We start from the raw sequence: 25818 nt of genomic DNA on the forward strand, positions 1-25818 counted from the left end.
CTTTCTGCATGGATGGGGTCTTTGTCCTTTTTTCTCCATATTTATTGCATATTAGATGTAAGCACACTGTCACTTGCGTGTCTCTGGAAATATTTGTGTATTTTATCGTTCATGACACATCAGAGGAGTCTTTGGCAGGTATTTCTTAATACAATAGCAAGTACTGTATAAGACTACTTACACCAAATAAAACTTTTTCAGATTTGAGTGTATGTAATATAATGATTTCTTGCGCTGTGCTTCTATATGACATACAGTGACAGGTGCAGCTTGGGACAGGCTTTGTTTTTTTTTGTGGAGTCTGCCTGGATTCAGTTCCATGATGTTGCATTTCCCATAATTAAGCTGTACGTCTCAATAATCAGAGCTGGTAGCAGAGGGATGAAGTATTTCTTCTCTCTGTATGAAAAGAGGCAAAGAAAATGGTTTTATTTTTTCGTTTCAAACCACAAGAGGTCACTGAATCATTAGGATAACTCCTGATATCTCGTGATAAGAATGTCCTTCCTACATGACCTTTCACAAAAATAGCTTTTCTAATGACATTTTCCCACAGTGCAAGCATCCACTTTTCTGGCTCCCTCGGTTCTGGTATTTTCTTAGACATTTGTTGTTTTAAGAAATGAATCACAATATCGCAACCATTTTATGAAGCAAACAAATATGGGAAATTATTAAAAAGGAGACAGTCTCCCTATATAACTGTTTTGACAAAACTCACAACTTCCTTGTCTCATAAGTTCACAGACAGACATGATCATATGCTGACCTCCATCTGCAGATGTATCCAGGTGAGGGACTGTGTGATACGCGTGTAAACCCCAGGTTTGTTCTTTTCTGCACAGCCTTCCCCCCAGCTCGTGGCTCCCACCAATTTCCAGGTGAAGGAATCCTCACAAGCTAATGGACCACCACTGTCACCCTGATACCAACATAGATAAAAACTTTGTGTTATTGTAAAATTGTGTTATTGTATTGTAGCCTACCTGTAGTGTTTTATGTTGACTTGCACAGTAATATTCCAGTGTTAATCAGTATTTTGTCTTATTCTAATAACCAATGCTTATTATAGACTTAGAGAGTATATAAATTAGGTGTAATTTGATGCGCATGAAAATGTTGTACCTGGCAGGAGTCTGTTCCCCCATCTAAGTATCCTGCGCAGATCATGCCTGGTGATATATAACCTTGGTAAACTTCTGGCTGACTGCAGGCTTTTGTAGAGATCAGGGGGACTCTTGCTGAAAGCAGCGAAACACTCCCTTCACCTAATAGAAAACAACAGGACATTTGATCTCCATGTGGGTCATTTTACAAACTTAATGTGTTCTATTTTTTTTTTTTTTTTGGTGGCTATGCATATTTCACTCTGAAGTAGCAGCAACACAAGAACTACGACTGTAGTTTTATTGTTTTGCACTAAACAGAACTGCAGTCTGGTCATCTGAATGGCCATGACTGATCTAAACATGACCACACTGGTTGTTTGTGGCCTGGACTTCCTGTTTACCCCAAGGGTATGAGTATTTGGCTGGTTATCTTGAGCTTCAGTTACAAGATTCTGGGGGCAAAAACATAACACTTCACTTAAAGCCTTAATGTATAATGAATTATAAAGTAGTATTAATATATAAATTTTGCCTTGTAATGCACCTTATAATGCATTGTACATTCTCATGAATAATCGCAACCACAGTTAATACGTTATAACACTTATCAATTAATTTTTACACTATGCATTTTAAATAATGTATTATTCATGACAAAACAATTTTGAAAACATTATGAATGATTATATTGCATTATACTATGGGTCCGTTGAATGCTTGAATCTGATTGGCTGAAGAAGGCTCTGAGGTGTGCAATTCTTTTCTGGGAAACTCACTGCGAACGTGGTTCCAGGCATCTCTCTTGACAGTTCAATATCACGAAGCATAGTTAACTGTAATAACGGTCACACAGTTTGCACAAGAAGGTGTTGTCAGCGCTGCCCTGACAATGTTATCAGTTAGCCACTTGCTGCACATGACATTTCTCACTAGCAACAAGATAGCGCTGTTTAGAGACACACAGTGGTAGCCTAATTCACACAAGCCCTCTCTTTCTTTCTCTCTCGCTCTCTTTCTAATAACTTCATTAATAATAACTGCATTAGAATACGATCAATGGCTCAAGCCTCCATTACCAGCTATATAATGACGTTTTGGAGCTACCAAAAGAGGCTTTGGATGAGATGTGGAAGAAATACCCTTTAATAACTGTTTTAAATGCATTATACAAGGCTTTAAGTAAAGTGTTACCAAACAGATTTCTCCACTGAAATACATCCAAAATATCTTTGTTCTCACAAAATTTATTTTTATAACAAGCAGAAAGATTTTAATGAAAGATGCAGAAAAAAAAAACAATATTTGTCATCATTTAGGAGCCAAGTTGCAATGTACAGATATAAAAGTATTGTCAGGGCTGTCACAAACTTGGAACGAGGCTCAGTGCGAGTTAGAAGATGTGGGCACCCACGGTCCATTCCTGAATCTTTTTCACGGTGCTGTCCACCTCAGTGAATTCATGATTCTCTCTCTGTTCACAAAGTGGTCCCTGTGAGGCCCTGTGTGGTTGCACACTTTGTATAGCCCATGTAATGTACAATTGACAAAAATTACACCATTGCACACCTTCATTAATTGAATAAAACATTAACAAAGCTGATGTACATAGTGCACATTCATCATTCTGTGTAGTAGACTTTAAAAATCTTGCTGTATTTTTGTAGTAAAGCTACATTGCTCTTATCAAAGTGAATTACAATTTTACATTACATTTATGTTGCAGTGCCTGGGGAGCAGTTGGGGGTTCGGTGCCTTGCTCAAGGGCACCTCAGTCGTGGTATTGCCGGCCCGAGACTCAAACCCACAACCTTAGGGTTAGGTGTCAAATTCTAACCATTAGGCCACGACTTCCCCAAAAAATGTAATCGTTGAAATGTTGAATCATTGGACACTTGGTGAGAAAGATCACTTGGATTGGACCTTCAGCTTTTGTCAGGTATACACTAAACTAAATGTTTATCAGCATCCCTCCTCCACCCCATCTCCTCACTTCGAGTTCACTTTACAACTAGACGGGGAAGGTGGGGTACTCTAGCTTCGGGCCATTCCCGAGCATTCCCGACCCTTCCCCGGACAGCCGGCCAAATACGCATACCATACCTCAGCAAATTATATGTAAGCGTGAACTCATGAAAGTCAGTTAATTTTCAGCACTTAGAGACTCTTTCACCTAGATATCACACTATAGTGACTGTGTCTGTTCCCCGAACTAGAAAATACAAAAAACGTCCAAACCAATTTAAGAGTAACAATTTAATTGAGGTTCAACAAATAAAAAACAGATGCAATATGGATAAACAAATGATAAAGCTTAGCTTATTGAATATCAGGTCCCTTTCTACGAAACAATTTTTGTAAATAAAATGCTCACTGGTCATAATCTTGATGTGTTCTGTTTGACAGAAAACTTGCTAAAACCTGATGACTACATTATTTTAAATGAGTCTACCCCCCAAGATTACTGTTATAAACATGTGCTGCATCCGAAAGGTAAGAGGGGAGGTGTTGTTTTAATTTATATCAATGTTATTCACTCCACCCACCTACAATCCATGCTGGTACCGAGAGTCAAACCCCTGACCTTTGGGATACAAGGACAACTCTCTAAACATTAGGCCACAACAGCCCACAAAGCTAAAGAGTTGGAATGCAAAGTCCAAAATCTCAAATTACAAAATACAAATTATAAAAAAAAAACAATTAGACATATGACAGCGTTTTACTGTGCCAAAGACACTTCTTCAGGGTTCGTATAAAGTTGTGTTCACACCATATCATTATTACCCCAATTATGAGATATCAACTTAATAAAAAACATTCACATCCTCATTAAGCTTTCCAAAGAACCAAGCATTAAGGGAATTATGTTGAAGTCACATCTTGCAAGTAATCGCTACGCGGAAGCTTGTGACTCTTTAACCCCACCCACAGCATGCCTCCAGAAGCTTGACTGTTTTCAGAAAGAAGTGGAAAGCTGTAACTGTCTTTTATTAATCTGACAAAACTAAAGACTATCGTTAGATATGAATGATGCAATACTACTCTAGGTACATGAGATCGGCAGAAACTGTGTGTGATATGTCCATTTAAGCAAATATCAACGTCAAGACAGCACAAACGGAAGGGTCTTCAAACTTTACATTTTGTAAAGACCAACCAAAGCGAAGATAAACTGATCAACATGATTCATATACAAATTGGTAATCAAGCGCTGCTTTGTATATTTGACAACCAGGTTTCACTGTCCTTTTTTGAAAGTACGAGGACTGCCACCTATTGGCAGTGAGAGTTATTTCCTTTCACACAGTCAGAAAAACATATGTGCTAGTTGTCCATTGGCTGTAATGTTTGGTGTGTTCAAGCCCAACTTTTTGGCCCGTACATAAGCAAGGCAACATCATAGCTCTTGAAGCCACTAGTTCCTCGATGTCTGTTTGGTGTGTAATGGCCTTTGAATTCCCAGACTCACCTCCATCATCTGTGGCACCCCATCCTGAGATCCAGCACATTTTACCATCCTCAAACTCCTCCCCAAAGTTCGGCAGACAAATAGGCTCCACAAAACCTGAAAAAAAATAAACTAAAATGGTGATAAGCCATTTGTCACAGTGAATGCAAAAAGAGCATGGAGAATGTAACTTATTAAGATAAGACTAAAAGTCCATTTGCTAGCTTGTGAAATAAACCTCAACCATTCTGGTTCTTCAGAACAACTTTCCATTTTAAATGGGTCATGAAATGAGAAACCAAAATTACCCTGTGTTATGTTGGTATTTCAGTTAGCCATTAAACATGAAGCACACACGGCTGAACGGATAATCAATTTACTAGTTCTCCCACTCACTCACACGCATGCGTAAAACAGCAGGCAAAACTTAACCCCTTCGTAACCCCCGAAAACCTAATGGTAGAACACAACATCCCCCCCCCCCCTTTCAAAGAACAAAACTGTGCTCTCTCAAGCTGTAACCATAGAAAATGACCAAACACCTAAGCATTAAACTCTGTGATAAAGTCCTTTAGGTATGCGGGACGAGCTCTTGCTCGAATCGGCCGACTCTCAGTTACTGTTGACTGTGGCACTTCTTGGCCCTCCTGATTCCCATCAGGCAGTGGATAAAGAGGTTGAGGCCCCACAGCTGGTGGAGATTGATGCGGGACCACCCTGACAGGGGAACCTTGATGCACTCGGCCTGCCCGTGGTTGTACTGGCAGCGGTGACGGTGGTGCAAAAACCGAGCTGTGTGTTGGCCCTCCACTAAGCTCCTTTGTTTGTGAGCACATGTGTGAGTTGAAAGGGTTTGGCACTTTCCGCAGTCTGCTAGCATTCCAGCGAGAACCATCGCTCAACAAGAATGTGGCAGGCCCTAACTGACAATCCACCTGGAGGGGTTCAGACCAAAACGATGCCATTTTATTGCTACGGTGTGGTCTCTGGACCCGAAACCAGTCTAGAACTGTTATCTTACAAGGTTTGGCCTTGTGTCTTCTGTCAAAGTTGGCCTTCATTCGCCTCTGGTTTGAAGTTACAGCAGCTTTGGCTGCTGCCCAGGTGCTGTCTGAGGCTGTAGCTGACAATTCCTGTGGTCTCAGTCTGTCCAATGGCAAGCCCATCTCTCGGCCAAGCATAAGCAGAGCAGGAGAGGCCTGAGTGGTGGTGTGCTGGCTAGCTCTGTAATGCATAAGCGTTAAGTTGAGTGCTGTTTGGAATGTATACCCCTGGGCCTGGTGTGCACGAATGCCATTCTTAAGGCTTTGATTGAATCTTTCAACCCCACCATTTGCCTGGGGATGGTAGAGTGCGGCATGGAAATGCTTAATTCCTTTACTGCACAGGAAATTGGAGAAGTCTGCAGAGGTAAACTGCGGCCCATTGTCAGTAGTGATGGCACGGGGCATGCCCCAGCGAGTGAACAGACTCTCCAGTATCTGAGTGATGGTCTGTGTTGTAACTGTCCCGGCTGGTATTACCTCAGGCCATTTAGAATGGAGATCATACACGACCACCAGAAAGCGCTGATGGTGGGGAACGCCATGGCCATGAATTTTCCCACAGATGTAAAGTTGAAGGTGCTCCCATGGGTGAGATGGCCATGGAACAGGCTTCAAAGGGGGTGAGACCGGTTGTCCAGTCTTTCCATTGAGTAGACATGGTTCATCTCTGACCGGTCCTTCAATGTCACGATCAATGCCTGGCCACCAAACCAGGTCCCGGCATCTTTGCTTAAACTTTACAATACCCAAGTGCCCCTCATGCGCCATTGATAAGAAGCGTGCGCGCAGGCTGCGTGGCACCACTGTACACAGGCCTCTAGAGATACACACATCGCCCCAACATGACAGCTCATTTTGTACTTTAGCAAAAGGTTTTAGCTCCTCGGGCACCCGTGCTGGCCATCCTGAGCGTATATATGTGCGCAGTGTTGTAAGTGTGGGGTCACACTTGGACTCCCTCTGCAACTGCTCCAAGGAGACCGATTCTTGCAGAGGTGTGTGTAGCATCTGAATGAGGTCTGACTCCATGTCATAATTTCCTGGCGAGGCTGCTGGTGTGGGTGCCTCAATTGATCGAGATAGCAGATCAGCAACAACGTTGTCCCTCCCTGGCGTGAACTTGAGTTGATAGTCATACTGCCTTAGACGCTCACCCCATCTGTGCAGACGCAGGGGTTTATGACCTGAGCCAGAGGCCGACAAGAGTGTGGTCAGAGCCTGATGGTCCATGCGGAGAGTGAAATGCCAACCATAGAGAAAGAAATGCCATCATTCAGTTGCCCAGACACAAGCAAGGGCCTCACGTTCACCTACAGAGTAGCGCTGTTCCGTGGGCGTCAAAGCTCTGGAGGCAAATGCTATAGGTCTTTCCACTCCATACTGCATCTGCGACAGCACTGCTCCCAGTGCCTGTGTGGAGGCATTGCAGGTGACCATAGGCTGACTATCGGGATTGAAGTGAGCTAAGACAGGAGGAGTGGTAAGCTGGGACTTTAGTGTTCTGACGGCCCCGGAGCATGCACTAGACCAGTTCCATGGCTCTTCTTTCTTTAGTAACTGGCGAAGGGGTGCCGTGGTTTGGGAGTACTGAGGCAAGAAACGAAGTTAATAGGCCGTCATGCCCAGAAATGAGACCACCTGTGAGGAAGAGGTGGGCTCTGGGATTCTGTGTATCGCCTCAATATTTGACTGAAGAGGGGCGATGCCCCTAGACGTGAGGCGGTACCCAACAAAGTCTATGGCTGAGGCTGCAAAAGTGCATTTCTCTCCATTTAATGTAAGGTTATGTGCCATGAGAGCACTGGCCACCCTGCTGAGATGGTTGTTATGGGTCTGGACATCTGGCGCATGGACTACTATATCATCCAGGAATACTCCAACTCCGGGAATTCCAGCCAAAATGGTGGTTATTACCTTTTGAAAGCAGCTGGGGGCAGGGCTTAGGCCAAACGGCATACGAGTATATCGAAATACCCCAGCGTGTGTGACGAATGCTGTGAGATCTCTGCTAGAAGGGTGAAGTGGCACCTGCAGATAACCTTGGCGCAGGTCCAGTTTTGAGAAGACTGTTGAACCATAGAAGTAAGCAGTGAGCTCCTCAGCTGTGGGTAAGGGGTACTTGTCTGGGATAACCGCCTTATTTACAGAGCGCAGGTCAACACATACTCGTATTCCTCCCGATTTTTTTTTGCAATGACCAGGTTAGAAATCCAGGGAGATGCATTGACCGGCTCAATAATTCCCATGTCCAGTATCATTTGAAGCTCCGCAGTAACTTCTTCCCGCAGGGCTAGGGGAATTCTGCGCAGGGGCTGTATGACCGGCGGCACACCAGGGTCAACCAAAGGCCTATGGGTGAATGTTGTAAGGCAGCCCAGTCCGTCGAACAGTGATGGCCATCTCTGTTGCCAGGTGGAGGTGACATGGTGGATATCAGAGCCCTTTTCATCTCGAAGTGTGAATCCAAAGCTTGTAAATAGATCAAGTCCAAGAAGGTTGGCACCTCGCTCAGTAATGTAGAAGGGAAATGATGGCAGATGTTTAGAGCCATAACGTACTGAGACCCGTAGAACGCCGAGCATCACAATCTTAGAGCTGTCATATCCACAGAGGTAAGTGCAGGGCTGTTGTAATGGCAGATGTGAGAAAAACTTGTGATACGTACTGGCATTAAGCAACGATGCCGCTGCTGCCGTATCCATCAGGAGTGGAAGGCTTACCTCCTCCAGCAGCACAGTACACGTCCTAAAAGCTGCCTGGCCAGATGATACATGCCTTATCTCAGTGTAGTCATTACGGACAGGTGAGAGTCTCCTCCGTGCTGCTTGTGTAGCAGGAGCCGACTGGCAAACTTTGGCAAAGTGATTTTTTATAAGACACTTCCTGCATGTCTGTCCACGTGCAGGGCAATTTTGGGCTTTTGAATTTTGCAAACTGGAGCCACAGTTGCCACAGAAGCTCAAACTGTGTTGGTTTCTCTGTAACTGTGCAAGCTGCAATGGAAAACCTTCATTGCTATCTGCAGTCTTTTCTGTGGGTAAATGGCAGTGGCCTGAATGGCAGGAAGATCACAACTGTTGCGTGGAAACGTCCACAAGGAGGCGTGCGTCAGCAAGTAGTGTTGAGCATTCCAGAGCAGCCTCCACTTGCTGTGCAATTACAACTGCTTGGTTTTGTGTCAATTCGTCAGGTTCTAATAACAGTTTTTCTCGAGTCTTGTCACATAGTATGCCTTCAATAAACTGATCACGAACAATCTGATCTTGAAGTGTCCCATAATTGCATGAGCGCGCCATGTCACGCAGATTAGTCACGTAATCTTGCAAAATTTAACCCCTTCGTAACCCCCGAAAACCTAATGGTAGAACACAACACCCTGATCTTTTGACATATAAGGTCATTGTACTATATAAACACCCTGTATGATTCAGAACTAAAAGCTTTGTTGTTAGTCTAAAAACAGCTTAAATTGAAGGCCATCTGCCAAAACGACAGATTAAGATCAATGCAAGCTTCTGCATCACTGCCTGTTTAGTTTCCTCCACTGATTCACATATGTAGTGTTAAAATATTGATAACACTATAAGTGTACCTGAGAGAAAAGTAAAAAAAAAAAAAAAAAAAAAAAAACGAGAGGCAAGTTCATGACCCCTTTAAAGGGGTCATATGATGCGATTTCAAGTTTTCCTTTCTCTTTGGATTTTTACAAGCTGTTTGTGCAGATCCCTGAAGTTGCAAAGACTAAAGTCTCAAAACCAAAGAGATCTTTTTTTATAAAAGTTAAGACTGGTCCACGCCCTCCTAAAATGCCTCGTTTAAACACTGCCCCACATCAACGTCATGATGTAGGAAAATTTGCATAACGTTGCCTAAATGTTCACACGAAGAAAGAAGGAGTAACTTTATTGTTGCTGCCTCCGCAGCCATCATGTTGTTTCATTGTGAAAGTGAAGCTACTTTGTTTGGTCTTCCAAAAGAGGACACGGTTAGAAATCAGTGGTTAAGTTGTATTTACAACACTGTTCCAGAACAGCTCAACCCAAATATTCAGATGTGTGCAGCGCATTTTATGGAAAACTGTTTCCTGATCTGCCGGCTGTTCTGACTCTGGATTTGCCACTGTTGATTCAAACATGAACTTTGAGCAGTGTAGAGTAGCACTTGCTTTCTGTCATTTCTCCGATCACAAATGCAGACATGCTTTTATGTTTATGTGGCACGATGCAATGAAACATGAAAAAAGGACAGTATAAGTCATTATAATCCCTAATTATGTCCCCACTGGATGCTACAAATGCCTTGTTTGTAATGGGTTTTATTCATTTTTGTCTAGTGGGTGGGCACAGGTGGGCAACGGCCCCCCCCCATTTTTGGCTGTGGCCCACCCAGATTGATAAAGATTGGTCAGTTTATGTTAGTCCCACCCACAATTATGTGAGAACGCAAGTGTTTGAAAATAGTGTTAAATTTGAAAGTTGAATTTGAAAATAGTGAAACAAACCTTCAGAATTTAAAAAGTATATATTGGATTTCCCAAATTAAATGTAGCCTAAGTAGCCTAAGTGTAGCCTACCGTATTTTCCGGACTATAAGTCACACTTTTTTTCATAGTTTGGCAGGTCCTGCGACTTATAGTCAGGTGCGACTTATTTATCAAAATTAATTTGACATGAACCAAGGTAAAACATTACTGTCTCCAGCCGCGAGAGGGCGCTCTATGCTGCTCAGTTCTCCTGTAGCCTACACTGAGCAGCATATAGCACCCTCTCGTGGCTGTAGACGGTAATGTTTTCTCTTGGTTCTTGGTTCTAATTAAATGCGACTTATAGTCCAATGCGACTTATATATGTTTTTTTCCTCATCATGACGTATTTTGGACTGATGTGACTTATACTCAGGTGCGAATTATAGTTCGAAAAATACGGTAACCGCTTACGAATTAAACCAGACCATCGGTGATGGATTTATAGATTAGAAATTTCTGAGCAAAACGTGATAGCTACCATAGGTACAGTGTTTGATCCGCTAAATAGATGCATTCTTTGTGGAAAAAAACAAAACAAAACATTGTGCTAGATACTTTTCTCCACAACGAACCGTATATTTGCAGATGCGTTAATTTCTACGGTCCTCGATATCTACTCTCCTTTCAATGTGAACTAAGACACTTGATTATGAGATCATCTGTGAAGCCCCATCTTCTAAAGTAATGTTTTGCATACAATAAACTTTAGTTAACGTTTGGCAATGCCTTAACTAACATTAACAATGAGAAATACATTTGGTACAATATTAATTCATCTTTGTTGACTAATAAAATGTAACAATTTCAAAATAAAACAATTTATAATTCAAATAAAACTTTTCGTTAGCTCAGGTAACAGTTACGGTTAACAGATAAAACGTTTAATTTTAATAATGTATGATTAAATGTAAAAGAACCCCTTTCGCAAAAGGTACCATTGAAGCTGAGGGGCTGCACCAGTTTCATCAGAGCTATATCATGGTCCAAGCCCTTAGGTCTGTAGCGACTGTGATAAATTATCTTCTCCACTGCGAGAGACTGCACTGTATTGACCGGTTGGTCAATCAAACCCACATAGACGTTCCACAGCACAGGGTATGCAAACCTGCATGGAAAGCAGCAGATTTTTTGATAATTTCCATGTGGCTATCTGAATATTGTTTCATGAGGACATGTTAAACTCACCCGTATACACAGTGTGCAGCAGTCACTATCCAGCGAGATGATATAATGGAGCCTCCACACAGGTGCTCGTTCTGAAAGTGCAGGCTCACCTGCCAGGGGAACTGACCCTCAACCGAAAGGTTACCGCCTACTATACGAGCATTGAACTTAGGTCTGGAACCACAAGCTATGCAGAAATAGATCAAATGTTTGCTCATTAGTCACTGATATGATATGTTTTTTTCACACTTGCAATGTATAGTTTAGAAAGTGTTCATCTATTAAATTAATTATGTTCAGAAACACTTAAAGGTATGGAAGCTTATTTTCCACCACAAAATAAAAAAAATATTTTTTTTTCCACAATTCTGAGAAATGAATAAAAAGTCATAATTGTGAGAAATAAACCCAGATCTAAACTCAAAATTGCACATTTATAATTTATGAAAATGATATATATCATTTTTATGAAATGTCTGAACTGTGAGATATAAACTTTTGCAAGCAATTGCAACGAAGAATGTCAGAAATGTAAGATTAAAAGTTACATTTATTATTATAGTTTTAACTTTGAACTCTAAACTGACACCTATTGGCCTGGATGTATGAGGTTTTTTTTAATTAATGCTTAATATCAAAGTCTAGGAAGGTGAATTGCATACAGGCTGAGGCATGTGAATGAAACTATTAAACATTATTTTTAATGCTTAATAATGAGTCAACACACCTGATTATGTGACGTCAACATGGTGGCGCCAACATGAGGGTGACCTGCTTTTTCTAGAAGACTGAAAAAGTCTGGAGTCTTTACGTCATGTAGTTAACCTAATTTTAATGATATTATGCAAATGTCCTGTTAATTTGGTGTAAAATAATTGTAATTAACAAAGATAAAATACCTTTAACATACCTAACAAGAGTTTTAATTTTACATCCATTAATCTGTATCATTTTAAATGTATGTATTTTAAACATTAGGATTGTGAACAATCTTGAATATTAATATTGAATATTGATCTTAGAGTGGGAATGAAGAACATAAGCTATGTAATTAAGGAACATATCAAGGCAGATTTTTAGAAGCATCACATTGACTGGCTAAAAGCTGTTTCGTTTGAAAATGACTTTTGTGTGAGCTGTGCTTCATGCATCACTACTCTCATGACAGTTTTTCAGAGTAATTTTGCTCATGTAACTGCACCTGTAAACCATCAAAAGTTTGATATGACTTACCTATGCACTTAAGTGATGTTATCATCCCCAGACTGCACTGGGTTTTACTAGGGATAGAGAAGTCAACAAAATTATAGACGTAGATGGTTAAGAAATGGTATGCCATTCTAGGGCTTAATTAATCTAAAACCACTTTTGCTTTGAGAAAAAAAGAATACAGTTGGTCTGTTATTAGAAAACATAAGGAATAGGTATCATATGACTAATTTGACTTCCTTTTGTGTTCCATGGAAGAAAGAAAATCAAAAGAGCTTGTATTATTGGAAGTGAGAAAATTCTGACAGAAATGGATCAGTTTATGCATGCTGAGTAAATCTACACCACATTAATTATATCTGACTTTAAGATTTTGTGGAATTATACTAATCTCCTGTGCTTGACAGAAATAAAAAGCATAGCAGCTGTGATAGCATTACATCAAAAGAGTGTAAAAGGGTGTTTCAAGCACTTGAAGTATGCAAAGTGTTCAGAGGAACCGCTCTGAATAGATGGCACTCTTGTTCAAAAATAGTACAAAAGCAATGTAACAATGTACAGAAATAATGTAAGAAGTAATTTCTAAAGGCTGTGCTCTGTGTGAAAAATGTCCCTAATGGGATGTATACATGATCAAATTGACCAAAGTCAATCATTGTTCTGAGCCAACTATTTTATAGAACGGTTTACTCCTCTACACAATGAGTTTTCCGAAGTGTATGAATACATTTGAACACTCTCTCTACTTCTCCACTGCACTAATGCAGGAACTGCATTGATTTGGTGCCATTGCTTCTTATTCTTGTTTTGCGTATTGCTTTTAGGTGCAGACTCTGGGAGTCCTGTAGTAGTTGTTTGTCATGCACTATGATCTATACCATAGTAGTCTTCCCCTCTTATAATATTTCTTTCAGCTCTGCTGCTGCTTTGAGCTAGAACAAATGAGTTGGTGAGTTCACATATCTAGAGAAATTCCTATGGCAAGCTGTTTATCTCTTAATGCCATAGTGATTCAGACTGCAGAGTGAGCAGGGTCTTTTCCTGTCTCTCTCTACTTCTGCACTGCATTAATGTAGGCATGCACATTGATTTGGGGCTTACGCTTCTAACTCGTTTCATGTGACTGCTTTTAGGCGGGGTCCCTGAGTTTCACAACTGATGTTTTGTCATGCACTATGGGTTTCATACACTTCATGCTCCCAAACACAGTGAACTCTGTTCAATGAGCTGGCCCCGAGGAGTTTTTCAACACATTTGATGTGCAACATGTTTTTTGGCACTTCTTGCTACCAATACTATTTGCAAGACTAACTATTTATTATTTTCATTCCAACTGAGATGCACTGAGCAGAGCTACTGTGTATAAATGAGTACACGTGTAAGAGTATTTTCTTAGCATAGCAAGCTGGTCAGCGTTCTTCATGTGATTGATTCACGATGCTTCTGCTACCAACACTTGCCCCACATGACTGGCTGCATTATGTGACTGCAACATACATTATGTTGTGCTATAAACGTTGAGCTCTTCATGCTACCAAGCTGTGATTTGCATGAGTAAATACTCTGTTCTTGTCAGCTGTGCTGTTGCATTGATCTTGAACTTTTGCATGAATGTGGACAACCTATAAGTGTTTTTGCCTCTCGGTCAGCTGTTCTGCCACTTGTAGCATTTCGGTGCAGGGTCTATTTTGACATCCATGCTCCCACTTCTGTGGTTGGTGCCGGTTTGTTCATAGGTTTTTCTCGCAACTCAGTAGTCTCAGGGCCTTACAAGGAACAATCAGTCAGTCATATGATTACATCATCCAGCTTCTATGGTGACTACCCATTTTGGAAATAACCCTTTAATTTCTAGTGTGACTAATTTACATTTGATTGGATTTGACACACCTAAATCTTGTGCTTGTAAGCTGTTTCAAGATGCTGACACAGAAGTTCATCCTGTCTCTATTTCAACCAGAGATTTGTTTGTGACCATCGATCTAAGGTTGCGTATTCTGTATCCAGATCATTAAGAAACACAACAAGTTCCTCAAGTTTGCTTTTTGAATAAAGCTAGCCTATATTGTTTTTTTTATTTAATTTGAACTGCCTCCTCTAATGCAAGGTGAATGGATACGTTTCTGACCCCATTGTGGCTCCAGGGTTTCCAAGTGGCCAACATAGCAAATGTATTACTTATTCAAAAAATAGCCTAGCTATTCAGATGTTGCCCATGTGAGCTCACTTTAAGTCACGAATGTTCCCTCCTGTTTCTGGAGATCTACACTAGTGCTGGGCTGCATTCAGCCCCGACAAAAGGAAATTAGGATGAAAAGACGAACCTTTCAGGTGAAGAGTAATTCACTTCTTATCTCCGAGACTGTGTTTTGATCTATATGACCTTGTTATATTTATTGCGAGCATTAGGCCTATCATTACTTATCTATTTACTATTATTTAAAGGAGTATAGAAATGTTTATGAAAGTGTCACTCCACAATAGGCTACAATAGCAAAACTAGTATTTTTATGTTACAACAATCAGTGCCTTATACACCTTCCTAAGGAAAGGATATGGACCAGAAGACATTGCAATTACTAAATGATATTTAGACAGACTTAAAGAAGTTCCAGATCTATACTTGTGCTCTTATTATTATTTTAGTGAGTTTTACTTTAATGTAAATAAACGTGCAAACAATAAACTTGCTCTAGCTGTCTCTTTAATACCACATGGTTTATATACATGTTGCTGCTGATTGGGTTGACATTTTTGTCACACCCACCAAATGAGAGAAAACGTATGTCAAACCCTGTTGCATGCCATTTGCAGGAAACATTTTGTTCAAACCAGAAACCGTAGCAAAACGTTGCGCATCGATGAGCTTGAACTTGCACCTGAATTCAGTTCCAACCCTGATCAAACACACCTGAAGCAGCAATTAGGAACACCCCAGGACACTAGATAATTAGACAGACGCCTTGTCCAAATACCCATACTTGCGGGCTTTGCACATAATCACTTGACTTATATGACGCATTTCCTGTAGTTGGCCCAAGTGTTCAAGTGAGGATGAAGACCACAAGTGTGTGTACAACTTTTCATTACCTGATTGGACATACTTTAATTTCTGGTGCTTCTAGTGATAAAAATTAGTTGCAAATTATGTCCAAAATAAATATAGGCTACTCACCTTTGCTTCAACAAAACATGTAGCACTTTGTTTTACTAGCAAATTAAATGTAATATCTAATTATTATTAATATTTAAGTTAAATTGGAAGGTTTCCGTGACCTCTCGTGATCTTAGCAAAAAGTCTCGCAATTTATTTCCACAACATGATGCATGATGGGATACACGAAGCCTTGAATACTGTTTTGGATTGTGGATTTATTGTGTGTTAAAGGGATAGTACACACGAAAATGAAAATGTAATGTTTATCTGCTTACCCCCAGGGCATCCAAGCTGTAGGTGACTTTGTCTTTTCAGTAGAACACAAACCAAGATTTTTAAAACAAACCGTTGCAGTCTGCTCTCAAGTGGACCTTTGACACTCCTAATTGAGATTGTAAATAGAGTGTCAATGTTCAGTTTGAGAGAAAGGGCGGTGGTAATGCAATTATAAGTCTGTGATCCACTGTAAACAAAATGAAGAAGACGGCTCATATGCAGGCTGTGTTTTGAGGAGGTGCCGCTCATACAGTTCAGGCATTGCAGTGCATCAGAGTTGAAAAACAATATAAATAGACTAGGCCTACTGTTCAGTTTCTTGCACAGGCCGATCGTTTTGTGTCTTCACACATCAATGTATCATCACGAGCCACAGGGTTTTGTTTGTGTATGTTTGTTTTTTTTAGATTACTTGTATATTTTAGCCGTGATTTTCATCCACTTGAATTATTTGGCTAACAGACTGCAATGTTTTGTTTTAAAAATCACACTTTGTGTTCCACTGAAGAAACATCACCAAGTTGTCACCTACAACTTGGATGCACTGTGGGTAAGCAGATAAACATTAAATGTTAATTTTTGGGTGAACTATCCCTTTAAGGGCACTGCACTTTGGCGTTTTTAAGATCTGGACAGACTTGCGCACTTACTTCCTATTGCACGCACGTGCTCTCAAGTGGCCAAGTCCTTAGGTGTGGGTATTTGGAGAAGGCAAGAGAGTCTTAAGGAGGGTTGGAACTGAACTTTGTTGCTTGAAAGTGATCTGTACAAGAACAAATGTGAAAGTTTCTACAAAGATCAGGATATTTTTTTTAGAATACTGCTGCTTTGCAAACACTGTAATTGTGAAGAGGGTATGTTATACCTGAAACTGGTGATATTGTGTATCTTGATGGCCTGCTGGACATTTGTGTTGTTCATACTTATTGACACCAGGTTACTTTGGAAGTCCTGCTCAATAGAGGACAGAGGAAGAGCTTTTGACTCCACATATCTAACAGAGAGAAGAAGAAATGTATTAAAACCTGATGTTATGATATCAGCATTAGCATACTGGTAGTGGGCAGTGTAGCATCAAATATCCATGTATCACAATCTCTATCAAATGTCTTTGTCATGTTTAGAAATTTTTAATTGGATAACAAAATCTCACCAGAAAGCTTAAAATATTTATAGTTTGAAAGGTCTGTGTTGAGTCTGGTGCTAAAAGCTAAGAAAGAGCTATAGTCAGAATGGGTTATTACATATTTCTATAGGTGGTGCTGCCCATAAAAGTGCAGAACCTAATAAGTCAGCACAAGCTTTGTGTCTTGATTTATATACAAAATTCCTAGTTTTAAGTCCACACCTAATGATTAGGTCACGATTATGCTGTTTTCACATGCTGGGTTGGTATGTTAATTCCATCACATAAAGAGAGGTGTGGCTGGTGGACTAGCATCCTCCCCTGACACACCTGCATGCCTGGAAGTTTCCAGTATGCCTAAAGCCCTTGATTAGATGTTTCTGCTGTGTTTAAGAGAGGTTGGAGAGCTAAACTCTGTAGGATAGTGGCATTCCATGAGCAAGATCAGACAAAAATTTTGAGGAAAGTTGTTTAAAGGAGGGTGTTTCAGTCAAGACCTGAAGGCATTCATTACCTCAGATATCCGAGCTGTTTGCAAGCGGAGAGAGAAAGCTCAGAGTCCCAGTTCTCTGCACAAACAGTCCTCCAGGTGCCTTCAATGAGCACCTGAAGTACAGAGCTCTTTCCACTCAGACGCACTGCACAGGCAGATAGACACTTGACATAGGAACAGAAACATTCAACAACAGCAATGAACGTTAATGCTAATGTTAAGTGTGCTGGTGCTCACCACAGCTCAGCTCATCTTCTCCGTGTGCACAATCAAAGTGCCCATCACACTGTGCAGACATGCTTACGCACCCAGAGGCACATCGAAACTTCCCTGTACAGCTTAACCCAACTAAAGTGGAAATAAGAGAATTAAATATGTTGGAGTGGTAATTGTAAGCATTTATTAAATTACATGCATTTATCTTTCATTGAAACATAACAGAGACACAATACACTGCAAGTAAATCCTTCCATTAATTGTTTCATTGCTCAATGACTCACAAATATAACAGCCAAACATCACCACTTTAAGGCTATAAAGTAAGCTGATAACATAATGCAAGACTGTGGCCTGTATTGTATTGTGTAACCTGAGTATGAGACATCTTATGTAGGTTTGTAGCCTCTGGGTTGTGTAATCTAATCCAGTCGAATCGGTTAATATTTCAATGCAGTTGAGTAGGTTCATCTTTGCTAAGGGTGTGTTCTATGTTGTATAACGTTTTCAGTTGTCATACTTAAGTAAAAGCAAATATATGCTATCTTAATCTACACTGACTTAAAGTAAATTAAAGCAGCTCGTTAGAAAAATACTGATAACTGAATAACTGATATTAAATTGTATAACAGAAAAAATGGCATAGATGAGTGTTGGGTTGCTGGAATCTCTGTTAGGTAGAATATGTAAGAGTTTAAAGGGATATTTTACACACACAAAAAAAGGTAAAATTACAATAATCTACTGATCCTAATGTTGTTACAAATATTTATAAGCTAAATTAGTATTTTGGTCACTGTTTATTGTACTTTTGTTTCTGACTGCACCTTTAATAAGTTTCTTATCATTTTTGCTTTCAGATTTTTTGGGTGGACCTGAAATCATGTTTTGATGATGCACTGGAGCCACTGAAGATCGCCACTCCCCAACACTAAAAATACATAAAATTTCCCTGGTTGGTTAATAATCCAGTTTTCTGTGGTGTGACAAACTCCGAAGACATTTTTAATATTGTTTTACACTGACTTTTTGGAAACACAGTAATAAGAAGTTTTTGTTACAATATAGGGTTCCTCCAGCTTCCCATCCACCCACCTTGCCATATTTCCAAGCCGTACTAATCTAAACTTCTGTAAAGTATATGGTTCCCAATAACAGTTCCCTATCTGTCGGTCACTAACATGTTATGTCGAATTACATATGGGGTCTCACTTTGGAGGCCAATCATCTCTGAGTTTAAGAGGAAACGCCAATGAAAATTGGCTAGTGGATTTTGCATACCTGAACCACTCCCTGTGCCTATGGGTATATAGTAAATAGGCGAAAGGTGCATCCACTCTTCAGATTTTTACTTCGGAGCTGATTAGTCGATGTTATCTATTTGCCACAAAGCCAGTCATCTTTGTGTTCATAAAGAGCTGTTCCTGGTTGGTGTGACAGTAGAGTAAAGCGGTGTGTATCTTCTTTTTCAAGATGCTGTGTCGTCCAATCGTGTTTTTCTGGATGTGGTTGTTTCATGTCCCCGGTTGATGTTCACGAGCATTGTCTTCAGCACCTGGGCAGTGTCTGCAGGGGGTATGTGGACATTCCCCAGGTGGAGAGAGCAGTTGCCGTGCACTTGGAGGAATCGTCTGCATCTCCCGCCCAAAGCCTTTAAGCTGTTGGCGGCTCTCACTGCCAAAGCTTACAGTGCTGAGGGCCAAACTGCCTCTGCCCTAAATGCCATGGCTATCCTGCAGGTACATCAAGCCAAGGCACTAAAAGCAAAGCGTGAGGGTGATACCGACTCGAGGTTGATGCAGGAGCTGTGCACGGGGACTGACTTCAGGGCAGTCGAAAGTCACAGCATGGTCCCTCTGGAATGTGCCACTTTAGTGGTCCAGGAGCGCCATTCCTGGCTAAACCTGGCTGAGATGAGAGATGTCAACAAAGCTGTCTTGTTCGGCAACACAGGTCGAGGACTTTGCCCAGCAGTTCTTGGCAATGTAAAAGCAGACTGAGGCCATTCACACTTGAATGACTGTCTTGGCCTTCCTCATTCTTACTCAAGGATCCCGCTTTTACCAGAGGCTGAGAGGTTTTTGTTCAGAGACGCAATGCTTTTCCATGCGTCTCTGGCCAGTTCCTCTTGGAATAAAGGAACTTTTGTACTCAGAACACATTGTTTTATGGGCCATCCAACATGACTCCCCATAGCTGCACCACTGTAGGTACATTTACTGTCACTTTGGTGCCACTCGTACGGAGTTTGGGGGTGTGGCTTGCGCTGCCCACACTGTCCCATTGGCTCATTTGGACAGTTCAACTTGGCTAAGCGATTCTGTTCACCCAGCAACCTCCCCGACTTTGGTGGCAGTTCGGGATGCCTCTGTCTTGCACAAGGAGATTGCTGTCCTGCTGGCAAAGGATGCAATTGAGTCTGTCCCTCCAGCTGAGACAAGGAAGGAGTTTTACAGCCCTTACTTCAATGTACGAGTTTTGAATAGGGCCTTGCACAAGCTCCCGTTCAAGATGTTAATGCAGAAACGTATTATCAAATGCGTTCAAGCCCAGGATTGGTTTGCAGCGATTGACCTGAAGGATGCATACTTTCATGTCTTGATCCTCCCTTACCACAGACTGTTTCTGTGGTTTGCATTCAAAAGTCGGGCATGGCAGTACAAGGCCTTCCCCTTTGGGCTCTCCTTGTGGCATATGGCATATTGGTGCCATATGGCACCAATGTCCAGATCTTTCGAACCTCCATGTGTGGCTTCTAGATGGGACGCGGCAGACTTAAGTGATTTGCCACCAGCGGTTCTCCTAGGACACCCCTGATACCCTACTGGGACCTCTCTATTGTCCTGGCTTGACTTCATAGGGATCCCTTTGAGCCACTTGATTCAGTCGAGCTGAAGTTCCTGTCTCTCAAGACAGTGCTCCTGATCACACTCACTTCCATCAAGAGGGTCAGGGACCTCCAAGCATTTTCGGTAAGTGGAGAGGGCCTTGTGTTCGGTCTGGCCTACTCTCACGTTGTCCTGAGACCCTGGCCTGGATACGTGCTCAAGGTTGACCAGGTGGTGAACCTGCAATCACTGCCACCGGAGGAGACAAGTTCTCGGTTCCTCAACATAAAAACTGAAGAGTGGATGCACCTGTCACCTATTTATACCCGTAGGCACGGGGAGTGGGACAGGTATGCCAAATCCACTATCCAATTTTCATTGGCGTTTTCTCTTATGGCCTCCCAAGTGAGACCCCATATGTCATTCGACATAACGTCTCTGTTCCCTCCATCAGGAAACGAGGGTTACGTATGTAACATGGTACCAAAGGAACATCTCTCATGATGAGCTCATATTTTTAATCAAGTAGAATATTACTTTCCAAAACCCAGTAAAGTGTTACTGTACATCTCTGGGTGTTTTGAAAACTCACTAAAGACATTTACTCACCGCCCAATCCAATTCCAAGCACAATAGTGAGGATGAGCAGGACACAGGCCCCAATAAGTATCTCCATCCTGCGTGCAAACCATCTCCCCCTAAGTGTCTTATCCTCTTGAAATCAGTTTCATGAAGTGATGACATGCATGAAATTAGAGAGATTCATATGTATACATTTAACAGACACTTTTTATCGATATGTAGCCTACTTGTTGATGTTTTCATCATGTATTACCAGTTGAGCTACAGAAACATACAGAATCTCTGTGTATTTTAATTTTACTATGTAGTGCAAATACTAGACTGCAACAAACTTAATTAGTGTAGATGTATTGCAAGACTAAAATGTTTTCGAGTGAGTTTGCTAATGCTTCTGACAGCATTACTGAAGGAGTATGTAGAATTTTGAAATGATTAATGTAATTATAAACCACACAGCCATAAACTGTGCTAATGCTGCTTGTGTGTTTTTTTTCTTTCTTTCTGTAAGTCAATATCAGGAGAAAACTATGTGCAACATGAAATACACATTTTGATTATGTTTATTGTTACCTGTAACAAAAGGCTGTACTTTGGTAACTGGCATTGAAAGGCTGGGCTGGGCTGAAGGGGTTTCTGTGAGGGGGTCTTTGGTTGGTTTGACGGTGCTGTCATCTGGTGCAGGACTGGCACTTGAACTGTCCAGCGGACTGGTATTGTGCAGGGTTGGGGTATCCACAGAAGGAATGTCATTCTCAGTTACAGAGACCACCTCTATTTTCTCAGGATATATCTGTTCGGTTGTACCCTGTGTGGAAACATGAAAACTCAAAAGTGAATCAGTATTCTTCCTTAATTATCATTTATACAAATGTTTCATAGAAAGTATTTTTATTTTATTCTTAAAAAAATGGATAATGGCCCTTTTTTCTTTAAAATCCTATTGTATTTATTTATATATTGAAGTAGATTTTATTTTTATACTTTTGATTTGGTCATTTTTTGTTCTTTGTTTTAAAATATATATATATATATATATATATATATATATATATATATATATATATATATATATATATATATATATTTCTGTTTCTATTTTAATTTCTAGTTGTATTAATATTAGCACTTCAAGCCAAGACAACATTTCAAATGTGTTTTTAAGTTTATTTTTTATTTTTATTTTTTATATTCAATGAACTGAGAAAATTTTGTACATGGTTCTCAACTAGTGGGACTACAAAACTAAAAAATTAAAATGTTAATACAAAAATTCTAAAATGTAAAAGGGAGGCGAAAATGCTCTCCATTTGTTTTGTCATTGATGTCAGTATTTACATTTATTTTGAAATAAATGTATCCTAATTCAGCAAATCAAAAACAATTAATCATGATCAAAGGTGAGATCTAAGAATTATACTACACTGTAAAAAAGATAACTGAAGCAAATTTTACAAGAAAATACCATTCCAGTCTTTTTACATCAAAATGTCATGTTTAATGTGTTCATTACTCTTTATTTGTGGAATTCACAATTCACTAGCTGAGTGAAAAGTAAATCCTACACTTTTTTTTTCAGTCCATATGGCCGATAGGATAATTAGAGCCTCACTGGTATATGCAAACATAAATGAGTTGCCCTGTGATCTTACCTGACCATCTGCTTGTGTTGTTTCTCTACAGGGAATAATAGATCCTCCATTTATATCAGCCCCAGCATCTACACCTGCTGCAGACTCCAGCTCCTCTGGATTAGCCATGACTTACTTAAAACACTCATCTAATCAGCACCCAAACATATGCAGTTAATTTCAGATTTGACTGGGAGAAGAAGAAGTAGAAGAAAAGTAAGCAAGGTAGATTGTAGTATAGTACAATAACATAATTGACCAAACAAATAACACTTGTCTAATTTACCTAATAGAGTTATAAAGTCCATCTTGTCTGATTAGCTTGAAACTTGTTCTTTGTGTTGATCTGTTCATTTTTTGTCTCTTCTTGTCTTCTTAACTCTCACTATTACCTACTGAGACAGACTCTTAGTGGGAAAGAGGGACATCTGATCGGTTTGAATGCTGAGAAGTCGTGTCATCGTGAGAGGGGATCAGATCACCCAATGACTCCCTCAATACAGCTCAGCTTACAGAGAGACATATGGCCCTGATGCAGAGGTGACTGGAGGGCCTTTAAAAAAAGGGGACAGATATAAAGATAGAGAAAAGATAGAAGATAGAGAAAAGATAGATTTTAAGCTCTTAAAAATGCCAAAGTACTGTGCCCTTAAAACACAATAAATCCACACTCTCTTGAATACCGCTTTGGAGCACTGGATAGCTGGCCAATCAGTGTATACTGGTTTTTCAGAATGATAAGCTTTGTAAAAATCGACACGTTTCAGAAAGGAGCAACAATAATGTACAGTATATGGATTTTTGTTTTTCACATTTGAATAATGTCGGGCTGTAAACGGGTTCGGGCTTTAAAAAAGCTGTCAATCAAAATGTACTTGTCGGGCTCGGGCCGAAACCTGTCGGGCTCGGGTCCTGTCGGGCCTAACTTTTATGGCCCGATTACAGCTCTACATGGCAGGCTGAGAAACGTGGGAGGGGAACGAGGCCGTTGCTAATGAGCAACACCTGTGCAAACACACCTAGACCTGTATCACAGGTGATTTACAGGCACCACCGGCCTGCTCCTCTCTGATGGAGTCAACATAATGAAGGGACATTTACACAGTAACATTTTAAACTGAAGATTGAAGATGTTTTATGCATTTTGGCAGTTCATTTATATTACAGTGGCATTTTTGGGGCATTAAAACACAAACCTTTGAAAAAAGGTTTCAAAGTGCAAGTTTATTGTCTGTGTGTAAACTTTAAAAGTGTTACACTTGCAGTCTTAGTGCCCTTTGCACACACAAAACAAAGCTTTATTTGAGGCCTAGTTTACCCCATCATGCATCATCTTCTAAAAATAAATTAAAAAAAGATTGTTTTGACTGTGTTGCTCCTGTATGCAAAAACTTTTGAAAAATGCACAGGAAAAAAGTTTCCACTCTTAGTACATTGTTGACGTGTAGTCATACCCTAAGACAGCATTTGAACTGGTATATTATGAATGATTATTAATGTAAGGGGAGTGTATATGCTTGTTTCTGTCAGGTAGTGTTTTTAAAGCTGTTGAGGTTGGAGAGCTCTGGAAGACTATCCTGTTTCTCCAACTATTTATCTTTCATGTCTTAAGGCCTTTTCACACCAAGGATGATAACAATTAAGATAAAGTACAAAAAATTGTTCTCAATATTAAAGAATAGCTTTTTTTTCATCAGAATCATGCTATTAAAGCTATGCAACAATGTAGCATATGGTCTCAAACTGTTTCTTGTTTCAATTTTATGTCACCTACTTAAAAAATACATTGTATACTATACAGTATTCAGTCAGTAGTAAGGTAGTATTTCAAATGGTGTGCTGGAACATTCATTCTGTTTTTAAGCAACACATATTTATAGAGGGTTATATATATATAGACAGTCTGATAGACAGACAAGCAGCTATTATTTGTTCAGTTGTCAAACCACATATGTCATCCGTGCAGCTCTGTGTTAAAGGTTATTATGACAAAAGGTAAGATGATGGATTACTCTTAGTCTGCTACTAGTATAAAAAATTCATCAAGTACTGGGATGTTTGCCAAATGCACTTACACTAATTATTTATGACACAAAATACAGTGTCATGTGACACACAGAAATATCCACTGCAGTCGCTCCAATGACTTTTTTCAAAGGCTCCGTGACTTTCCCTGTTGCTTGTAATTTAATGTGTTTCTTCATCTGTGCAGTTACAGCTTAGACAAAATGACAACATAATCGATATAAAGCACAAAAGCATCCAGTGGAAATCCATGTCAGAGGCATCAGGTCCACTAGTATTGATATGGCCTTTAGGTGAAGAAGCACATCAACATGCTGTCAGGTTGTGACCGCACTGAAACCTATAAAAACTTCTCTGAGGCCCACAGTTTCCTTCCTTTATCACCAGTGCTGCAACTAACTGACTGCTGATATATTGAACATAAATGAACATAATGTCCTCCACTCAGTGTAAACATACTTCACAGGAAATGTGTGCCACCCCACCCTTCCTATCTTCATCTATTTAAAATAAATGTTTTGCACTGATAGCCTACCTGAAATGAACATTCAGAGCAGATGCACAAAGGAAAGAACCCATGCAGATACACTTTTGTGTTTGTGTATATGACTACATAATACAATCTCATCATATGAGTGATATAGTATCTATATACTGTATAGTATAGTTATGAAACAAGTAAATGTGTAGGAAGTGTTTGATTTGTTTGAGGGCCTTATTTTGGTTCCTTATTTCATATAATTATAATTCTGGGCTACCATGACTCAAATAATACTGCCATTAAAACATTCCAACAGCTGGGTCATATTTAATTTTTTAGATAATTGTGCTCGCATTTATTTAGTCCTTTAACAGTGGTCTTGAAACAATTTTTCAAAGTACCTTGCACATGTAACTTTTTTAAAACTTTAAGAGCAGTACCTTATTTATACATAAACATTAACCAGCCATCGTTTCACACCCGACTGCATCTTCAGCCTTTACAA

At 40.1% G+C, this 25818-nt stretch overlaps 1 protein-coding gene across 1 annotated transcript; it reads right to left on the reverse strand.

Moving 5' to 3' along the window:
* Nucleotides 1-16: 16 nt before the first annotated feature.
* Nucleotides 17-23026, reverse strand: tmprss3a (transmembrane serine protease 3a). The gene is made up of 13 exons (XM_052565555.1): nucleotides 22829-23026; nucleotides 21750-21984; nucleotides 21207-21311; nucleotides 17791-17901; nucleotides 17575-17698; nucleotides 16800-16928; nucleotides 12526-12572; nucleotides 11314-11479; nucleotides 11064-11233; nucleotides 4579-4674; nucleotides 1126-1268; nucleotides 770-922; nucleotides 17-399 (listed from the first exon to the last, which is right to left on the reverse strand). The coding sequence occupies exons 1-13, from the start codon at nucleotides 22934-22936 to the stop codon at nucleotides 355-357; spliced, it is 1632 nt and encodes a 543-aa protein (XP_052421515.1). The 5' UTR covers nucleotides 22937-23026; the 3' UTR covers nucleotides 17-354.
* Between the last annotated feature and the right edge of the window lie 2792 nt (nucleotides 23027-25818).

Source organism: Carassius gibelio, chromosome B9 (assembly GCF_023724105.1).
Source record: "Carassius gibelio isolate Cgi1373 ecotype wild population from Czech Republic chromosome B9, carGib1.2-hapl.c, whole genome shotgun sequence".
Taxonomy (NCBI): domain Eukaryota; kingdom Metazoa; phylum Chordata; class Actinopteri; order Cypriniformes; family Cyprinidae; genus Carassius; species Carassius gibelio.